At 37.4% G+C, this 10,482-nt stretch overlaps 1 protein-coding gene across 1 annotated transcript; it reads left to right on the top strand.

Moving 5' to 3' along the window:
* The first annotated feature begins 4,613 nt into the window (after positions 1 to 4,613).
* Positions 4,614 to 7,088, top strand: LOC118434522 (uncharacterized protein DDB_G0283357-like). The gene is made up of 3 exons (XM_035848263.1): positions 4,614 to 5,448; positions 5,780 to 6,272; positions 6,346 to 7,088. Exons 1-3 carry the CDS (start codon positions 5,150 to 5,152, stop codon positions 6,817 to 6,819), a joined length of 1,266 nt encoding a protein of 421 aa, XP_035704156.1. The 5' UTR covers positions 4,614 to 5,149; the 3' UTR covers positions 6,820 to 7,088.
* Positions 7,089 to 10,482: the final 3,394 nt, after the last annotated feature.

Genomic DNA, 10,482 nt, shown 5'->3' with positions numbered 1-10,482 from the left:
TCCCATTCATTAAAGATACGTATACATGTACGTATCTAGATTTCTGGTATTTACCCCACAGAGTCGTAGACAAAGAAGAAATTATAATGGATTGCCAACGAATAAAGTCAGAGCCAAATAAGTGACAATGTCATCGTCGTCGTCTCGTCGTGGAGGTTTTGGGTATTTCATGACAACTTGAAATGGTTATCGTCAAGTTATTTACTATCGGTATCATTGATTGAATATGAATACAGACTAGTCATATCTACATATTTGAATAAATGCATATTTAAACTAGAACAGTCCAAAAGCAAAGCTGTGTAAGCAGGTAGCTTTATTTATGCTTGAAAAAATAGAATAAATTCTAGCAACAGATATAATGAAGTAGTGGAAGCGAGGCTCTGAAAATTTTACATCTAATATTTATAAATATATCTTTGCAGCATTTTTGTTATTAACCTCTTTAAAAGAAAATAACAATCATGTGCTTTAAAACGAGAAAATTTGACATTTGTGACCTGTGACTTCATCACCGTGACCGTAACCTTTGACCTACAAGGTCAGTATGAACATACACACTCCCTCTTACTTTTAAAATTAAATGCTAAGATGAAAGCAGAACTAAAAAAATTGATTCGTTAGAAAGTTATCATCATGCTGACGGACATACAGATGGACAAATCAATCGCAGCAAGTAGCTTCAGGTCCTTCTACTTCATAAGTAAGTACTAAAGTGAACACATTAATTACAGGTAGGAGAGGATACCATCAAGGCATTTTTCATTACGATCTGCAGCCTGCCTGATGATGCTGAGGTCTTGAACCAGTTGCACTTGAGAATCGGTTGTTTTGTTTTGGGATTCCCAGCCAATGATCATATTTTCCTATCAAATAAAGTGAATCAAAAGTGTGTACTGTGTGCATAACTCCAGTCTCAATAAAACAGAAGCGTAAATGATTGAGGTAAAACTTAAATTGAGGCCGGGGGATTATAAAAGACAGGTAAAAGGTAACGTCTCTAGGGCTCTGTACAAAGATCATGTGGTCGATAATCTTCGGAAATTCCAGAAAAAACCCGGTCATCATTACGTTTGCATGATGCCACACTCTTCACGAAGCGGTACAAGAGTCTGATGATTGTACATATTGATACACAGACTTCAACAGTATATGACCAATTAAATATGTACTTACTTATGTAACTCAACTATGCAAAGGATAATCAGAAATCATAACAAGCAAAACATTTAACAAATAATTTACTCTAAAAAAATGACGCCGTGTAATTAAAATGAGTTACCGACCGTGGCGAATTACTAGAATTTTACTTTGTATCCAAATCATGGACAAAAATTGTGCAATACTTAATTGCTACCGACATGCGTTGGGATGGTCAAGTGTCATTCAGTCGTCACTGCAAAAAAAAACGACGACCACCGTTTGTGCAAAACTGGTGCAAAACAAGATCTCACCCGTCCGTCAATCAAGGAATTATCTATGATCTTATGCAAAGAAGTCGTTTTTTGATCATCTCTCACCGTTGCATATTAGAAAAACTGTGCATGAAATGATGCTCATGACATCTTCAAGTTTGCCGACTAATTTACCAGACCACAAGAAGAGTGGAAGAGGGTGAGAGGTTACTGCAATCTACGAAACGACTTGCACCACAAAATTGAAAGTACCTGATACTTGACTTGTTATTGTTCTAAAAACTTGTAGAATTGGTTCAGTATTAAGTTAACGTATTGTCTTCACAATTTGTCTTCCATGAAGAAAATTGAACTTTGCCCGGCTCAAAGGATGTGCTGAACATTAGGTAAGAAAAGAAGAAGGGTTTGACGTCAATGGAATCAAATCTTGATGCAGGTGCTGCATGTGCTGAAGCAGTAGCGTAATTGAGAGATTAAGATTGTTCCACTTTTTAGAGAGTTGGTTTTATTTATTGAAGAAGAAGAGAGTGGGTGATCATCAGTAATGCTTACTTTTGGGATGAATTCGAATAAAGGTGAACAATGCGTCGACCGGATTCTTAATTTAGTCTGGTGGATCCTTTAGAATTATTTTTTGGGTACGTGCGTCGACAAGGCGCAAATTTCATAACCGCAAGTTCATGAAATACATAACTCAATTTTTTCGTACCCAGTAAACTTTAGATTACAAGATTGCATACAGATTTCAAGGTAGATAATTATAGTTGTAGAGAAAACGTGGTTTTTGACTGCAATGAATATAAATACATGGAAAGTGAGAAAAGAGTTATATTTATGTAGTACTGCACAAAATGAAGGAATTTAACGTACAAGGAAAACTTTGACACTAGAAACTGTCTTCAGAAATGACAAGGCCTGTAATTTGTGGGTAATTAATGCTGGAGTGTATGTACGTTTTGCAAATCATTTAGTAAAACTTGTTCCAATCCGTCATGAAAAATATTTATGAGTAAGAACTACAAATCTGAGTCAGATTATCTGACTCAACTATACTTAATTGTTAACTAGAAAAATGTAAAGACTAACTAATCCGCTTTTTTATTTAGCTTATTTCAATTAATCATGATTAGGATTTTTGGAACTGCAACTTTCGGGAATTCGTTGCATAAGAAGTTGCCTTCTTTAATTGCAATTTTGCTCACTTTCTGAACAATATTTTAAAGCAATTCGTAGTACAAAGAGGAAAAACTGCTGCATTTATGTATTGCAACACACTCCTTCTTGTGGGTATTCCACAAACTTTTAATTTCACAGCAATGTCAAGATTCTTGTGATGTGATGATAATGATGACTCTTTACCCAGTAATAGATAAGTAACTGTTGTTACTTTGTTACAGAGGTCCAAAATGTCCCAATGAGGTAAGAATCATTATAACACCAGAGAAGGTCCATTTACCTCTGCGGTTCTGAGATTTCATAAATTACGCATACCTACATACTTATGTAAGAATATTATAACTAATTATCAGTTATGCAGGCGTGCGATTTCGCAGGAATTAAATATGCGTACTACATGAACATACGTGCATCGTTGTACCGATTTAACAAGAAAATAAGATGAGGTGTTAATAATCCCTCCGTTGAAAAAAGTTGCGGTCATTCATTCAATATTTGCATGTCAAAATCTCGGTCATTTTTAGATTTCACAGAATCTGGGAAAAACCTCTGTGGTCATCGTAAAATAGTGGCTGACTGACACCACGCTAAATATTTACCCCGCCTACATACACAATTTCTACACTTTCATAGAAAAATTTGGTACATATTTCATTTTTTCTCAAACATTAACCATATTAAATATGCAAATTCAATCAGCTTACATAAACATCATCATCAACGCACATATGTAATTCAGCGGAGTCAATGTCATCATTGCAAAATCGAGGGCAAAAAATGACATGTGCAGGGGAATTTTATTGAATGTTTGTAAACAGAACAATTCCATTTTTTGGCTTATCTTGTTTTGATGACGAATGGAAACATCACGTATATAATTTAATATGCACGGGTTATACGTACATACAGCGTTTGAATTGTAAAATAATAACAAAATAAACACTAATGTTCCTCTGGTTTTGTTGGTTTGGTAAAACCCGACTGATACATAATTCTAAAATACCTACCAAGCAGTACAAAGTACATTTGAATAATGTAACAAATGAGTCAAGAGAAGGAAACGAAGTACATTTAGTCTTCATTGAATATAAAACGTAAATGCTTCACACAATCGGCAAATGAGCACGTATCATTAGACGAATGTATGGAAAGCGATGAATCATCCTCCAAAATTTGCAACAAGTTTCGTTTCATTGACTGACAAAATGTGTGGGAAAAGGACATTGAACATTGAACTTAGCGTTTTAACAATGTATGCAACTCCTTTTAACGAAAATAGACACGTGTAAGTATACATAAACTGAATTAAATACGCAGTAAAAATTCTAGAACTTGATGGATCGTCCGTAAACATTTTTTGCGGGGTTAAATTGGCGATAATGAGTGTACAAAAATATGTATGTGTATTATTAAATATATTTTTTGCGTAAATATGACGAATTTTGACGAGAGGGCGAGATGAATTCTTTGCAAAAAGTGGTACTGTGCGAATTTGAATTTGTATGCATATTTACAGCAAACAAGGTTTGCTCAATTCTTCACTGATTGAAAAATACGTATTATATGCTGGAACCGGTTAGGAAAAAAGTTCACAGACGAGTATTGAAATCCTACGTCTGAAAGTTTTCTAAGAAGTGTAACATGTAAAAGGAATGAGTGCCTGTCAGACGAAGTAATTAATTAAAATTGCATACAAAATACTTCTTCTCCTGATTGGAATTGGATAATAAATAAAAATGTCATAAGCACGTGAGTCCCTGACCGCTGTACTCACGATAACAAGTAATTTTTCAGTGATTCTGGTATTGACGCAGAGCAAAAAGGTGATTTAGTTGGTATTGCATGGAAATTTCACAACTTTGCTTTCGTGGTCTTTTCCGGTAACCCGTGATGCTGCAAAAGATTGCAAATCTGATAATAAAATTGCAATGAAATGAGTATATACGTGTGCAAATTAGATAATGTTGTCAGAAACTTGTTCCAAAAATTTGCGTCACGGGAGGAGACTCATGCCGTTGGCAAAATAATAATTATCTATCCAACTTCCGTCCTAGAGGAATGTATGCACATCAAATAATTCACTTCCTCTCATTCTAACCGAAAATTCAGATTGTAATGTAACGCAAAATTTAAATCCAATCCAATCAAATCAATCAGTTCTGCAACATTTATGTATTGAAAACATTGATGCAGCAAAAGGCAAGTTGATTGATGGTGCGGAAAAGTTAAGCGACAAGCGGTCTGTGATTGATTGGTATTAAGTACTTTACATCATGATTCGTTATAAGCTTGTGAGTAATTTAGAGCACAATTTTTGCAAGTTTTTACCTCCATTTACATTCTTACAGATAAGCTTCAAGCCAATAAAATTGGGACAGAACGGAAGTAAAAAGTAGTCTAAAATTAAATTGCTAAATGCTTAAAATCTTCCTGCGTAAACGGCTTCCTGACAAATTTCTGTCTTCCACAAAATGGGGAATCGATACTTTTTCTAGTCTGAAAATACTCGTGGGACGATAAACATTTATTTTAGCAAGGATTTTTGTAAGCTAGTCAAAATGCGTATTATTTCAACAGTTTTGGTCATAATTGTCCCGATTTGTTGGGGCAGATCCGTATCAAACTCTACGATTATTAGAAAAGGTGGTGAAAATCTCAAAAGTGCGTCGTCTAACCGTCATTATGATGACCACAACAGTGGTCACCATCAAAAGAATTCTAACAATGGGCGGAACGATAACGACAACGAGAGTGAAAATTCCTATAATTATGACGACACTGGTGGTGGGGTTTATGCAAAGTTGGATGAAATCATTTATCCTTTCCAACAATATATTCAAGTTCGGAATTCTTACAGGTAAAAGAAAATCAAATTTTGAAAGTTTCAAAAAATGTGAAACTTTTACTCCAAATTGTAAAATATGAGTATATTTTATTATTTGATAAAGTGAGCAGATTTTGATTTAATTCTGATTTTGACGCAAAAATTTTGCAATACTTGTGCAGAACTCTGCCGTAATTTCGCATAAACTTGTAATCACTGCAACTTTTCCTTCGCAGTTCGCACCACAGGTGGACATACTTTCTTGCACTTTGTCATTGCATTCACTTTTCCTTTTAATCTGCATCTGCAACTATTTCATGATTTTCTGTAAATAATTTACATTTTCCATTCATTTTTCCCCCAGCGTGGAACACCTCCCTTTCAAGGACGACTCCAGCGATGACAATAATCATGACAAATCTGCCACTGATTTTGCCCCCGTTAAAAATTCTTCCTCACGAAAGAAACGGAAACCTAAAAAGAAATCTAACTTGGACACATCCGCGTCCACAAACAGGGGACACGATGATCATCATCACACTAATGAAGGCGAAGAAGAGGAGAGCGGCCATAACAATAGGAGAGATGTGCACGGTGAAAGTGAAGATAATAATAGTAATGACGATCATTATAGTCACGGATCAGTCGGACGTGAACACGGTTCCCACGACCATGGGTCATCTTACACGGATCATAAACCTCGTCTCACAGAAGAAGTGGAAAATTACAAGAAGCAGGAAGTCTATGAAGAGAAGGGATACGCGGATGGCGCTTATGACCACGGAGCTTATGGTGAACATTCAGACGATAAGTACAAAGGACGAGGACGTGATGATGACCGTGGACAATATGCTCAAGTAGTGGTTACATTACTTAATAAAAATGGAATTATGTATGTATGATTTCAAATTTTATATTAATTTTTTTTAGGAACAATCCCCCTCCACTTCTTCCACGGAAGAATCCCGACAATCCAAAAGTTACCATAAAAGTAGACCGATAAGAAAAAGACGCCTTCATCTCTCTGAACATCCCACATCGACCAAACTCTTAGAATACGCAGCCACCAAATTATACGACAAGGATGCCCACGAAAAAGGAATTTACGCTGCCCGAGATAACATCCATTGTCCGGAAGTGATTGACTTCGATTTGAGCTCGAAGAAGATGGCGATGGGAAAAGGGGGCGAAAATCCGCGTGGGTCGAAACCTCGTCTTACCGGATTAGGTAGCAAGATTAAATGCTTAAAGGAAAAGTATTGGGGGAAGGAACCACTTCCGCGACAGATTTTCATGGAACCGTCCGAATCCAGGATGTCAGTCATTAAAATGCCGACGTTTGACCAGTTCTACAAAAGTTTTAGGGATGAAGTCGACTCTATAAGTTCATTTCAACATGTGTGAGAAATAAAATGTGTTCTTTTTTGGCGATTTCTTTGTATTGTTTTTTTTCGTTTGTTTGTACTTTTTAAGTTTTAACAAGGGTTAGTGATAATTAATATGATTAATTAATTACAACTACAAAACAAGGAGGTTATTATTAAAATTATGCAAAGTTTAGCAGTCTAAGCTGGGATATCTACATCATATATCCAAATTACTTTGTTATTATTAAACACAAACACAGTCTGAGAAACATGATACATGAAAAGTAAATAAGTAACATAACAAAATATCAACACCCAAAATATAACAATTTTATGCATGCATAAACAAATTACAAAGTTGTAATACTGCTCCCAACGCTGACATCAACATTGGAATTGGCTGACTTTTCGGAAGAAGATGGCGGCGGTGCCAAACTTCTGACGTAATTATTCCTGACATAAATATCTTTGGGGAAGGAAGGTGTTTTGGCACCCACGATGATTTTGACTCCTTGGACTTCAATCTCCTTCAAACTTCTCCCATCTCTGGCGTCCTTAACAATCAAGGGTTGCGATTTTATTGTCGAAGGTCGCATGACCTTTGAGATTCGTGGCACTTCTTTGGGGGACGCCTCCACCGATGAGAATGCAGAAGCTGGCTGGATTTGTACCGTTCCCACGCCCACCGGTGGGGATGGGATGAACCGTTCTTGTTCCCGACTTGTGCTCTCACCTTGTCCCGAAGTGCCCAATAATTGCCACTCCGAGTCTTGAGAATCCACGTCAAAATTGAGACTCTTGCCTTGCCGTGAGATGCGATTATTGTCGGAATTGAATCCTTCCGTGCTACTGTATATCGGTCTCAAGACTGGGACTGGATTATTATTTTGGGTGGAAATCGGTCTCCGGAATTGGAGTGGGGATCCCATATATTCAAATGGATTGCTTGGTTTGGTAAAGCTGTCGGTGGTTGATGGGTTCCATTCCGATTCGGACACTTTAACCTCATCATCAAGGCTCTTCATCTGCGGGACTTCTCCCGAATATTGTTGTGGTGGCTGTTCTTGTGGCAAAACGCCAAACTTTCTCCAGTTTTCAAACTCATTTCCGGAATTCTTACCATTGTCACCGATTGGTGTCATTACAGTGTCTTGATTCTGATTATTTCCGTCACTCATACTGGAAAAGCTTGTGCTGGTCGATGGCCCATCCACCACGCTGGGTTCAAATTTGCGCCCACTTCTAACCCCTCCTCCTCCCCTTGGAATGAAGGGTACTCCAACCCCCACATCTGGTTTTCGTACCGCTTCTACCCTTCCCAATCTGACTTGATTGTTGACAATGTGATAATTATTGAAACTACTGCGTCCCAACGTTCTCTCCTGTTCGGCTTCGAATCGTCTCACTTTTTCCTCATACTCATCCGGAAACATGAACCTTCCCGACCTCCGGACATTCGTGTAGGAAGAATATGTCGGTTGGTAACTGCTCGCTTCGGGAAGAAGGGTCTCATCATCCCCACGACCACGACCAGTACTCTCATCGTCTCCCATCATCTTGGGCCCCATGATCCTCTCCTCCGCTTGTGGTTGAGAATTTGCATTAACTTTCTCTGCCTCCGAATTTTTAAGGAGCGAATGCACTGACGCAGGTCTCATCAAGAGATCACTGACCAATGCCAAAATCCTGGCCTGGATCGGATGCTCTCTCTTGAACGAGTCAAACTGTGAGATTAACGCTCTAGAAAATCGTTCCGACCCTGACGACGCTTTATTATTCGTGGTAGCACTCCAGGCCGAAAAATTGCTCGAAAACGCGGCCCCTTCCAGTGGACTAATCACTGCGAAGATGAGTAAATTCACCCCAGAGAAGAGAAACACGTTCATTTTGTTATTATTGTTTTTTTTAGAAATTGATTTTCGAAATCACTTTGACTTTCAAATTGTGAGAATCTTTCCCATGGATTAAATTATGTTATTATAAATACGAGAGGCGAATATTGTTGTTGATGCCTCGCGTCTCGTGTCAGTGTCACTCGTTCACTAGTTCAGCAAATCTGAGAATGTTATGCTTTAGCTTTCAAACCAAAGTTTAACAAACTCGATCGTCGTCTTCGTCGTCGTCCTTCTCGCCTTGTAAAGAAGAAGAAGAAGATTGTTTAGCCAGGTTGAGCCTGTCTTAAAGTATAAGCTCATCATCATTTTTTTTCTCTCTGCCGTGCTGCAGGATAGGATACAGCTTTTGCTAACCGCATGCATTGTGGCGAAAGGAAAGGAATTAAGGCAATGGTAAATTCGAAACGTGAGAGAATGACAAAGAAATAATAAAAGGAGTTCATTCAGTTACTCGGCTTAACAACCGAGAGTTGGTTAGTATTAAATATATGTGAAGAGGTTTACTGAGTAGCCATCCATCCTCCTCCTCTTCTCGTCTCACTAAAATACTTTCCTTTGTAAATTAAAGTCTTGAAAAACAAAAGGAAATTTAAGACGGCGTGGTGCTATAAATCATCATATACGTACGTATCACATCAAGTAGGGATGATTTGCAACCTAGGTAAAAACAATATAAACCCTGTTGGGTTTTATAATGTGACGATGGGGGAGAAGAACTCAGAGACGCCAGTACAGTACCATTAATACTTATTACCTTGCTTCTACTGCAGGGTTAATGTCATGTACATACGTAAGTAGTTAGTTAGGGAGGATGCGACTGCAATTTTTTCAGCCTGTGAAATAAGTACCATTAAGAAAGTTATATGGAAATTATTACATTGAAATTTTCGTATAGTAATTTCAACACGGATTTATGCAAATAAATTTTAATGAAGACACTTCAAAATTTGATGCTAAACAAGTCCCAACGATTTATGTAAATACATTTTAATGACAGAATTTGATGCTAAAAAAAGTCCCAAGTTCAGTAACATATGACAAAACTGAATTTGTTACCTTCAAACAAAAGTAAAGTGATTGTGTCGAAAGTCAAAAGCGTGGGATTACTGACTCGGTTTCGACTAGTTCGACTCTAACTTTCGAGTAGGGCGAAGCATAACGCATAACAATATATCAGCATTAATTTCTTAATAGTGATACAGTAAGTAATGGGTTTTTATTCTCGAAATGAGATTGCTGTAAGGTAGCCGAGCCGAGATTGATATTATTTTCGTACTTGGCGTATGATGGGTCGGGGTTGAATATGGGTCACCCGTATCCGTTCTTCCGAAAGAGAAATTTTCTTTGTGAAACAAAATGCATGCGAAAATTAATCTTTTGCCTGCATCACTCACATTTACCTTCACGCTACAATTACACTACACATTTTTCGATGACATTGCTACTCATAAATAAATACGTTTCCTTCCTTTGTGTCATCGTGACTCTTGGAGTATTAGTGAAAGAATAAGAAATGTCATTAATTGAAAAATAAAGTCATGATTAAACTAGGAAAAGTTGGAATAAAAAAATGTAGTGTCTCAGAAATGGAAACACTTTCAAATTGTGTGAAGCACAAGGCGTGAAAGTACAATTAATCTCCGGGTCGGTTTACCAATTAATTGGTCTATAATTAAGTTAAATGATTTGAAATGGGACATGTTTCGAGGTGGAGACGACGAGACGTGAACCAGGAGTCGTTCTTGGTCTGTTTTACATACGTAGAAAAAAGTACCTAGCACGATGGTGACAAATGACATTTTTTA

Source organism: Folsomia candida, unplaced genomic scaffold, assembly GCF_002217175.1.
Source record: "Folsomia candida strain VU population unplaced genomic scaffold, ASM221717v1 Fcan01_Sc002, whole genome shotgun sequence".
Classification (NCBI taxonomy): domain Eukaryota; kingdom Metazoa; phylum Arthropoda; class Collembola; order Entomobryomorpha; family Isotomidae; genus Folsomia; species Folsomia candida.
Note: the sequence above shows the minus strand (reverse complement) of the source record. Positions and strands in the feature narration are given on the sequence as shown.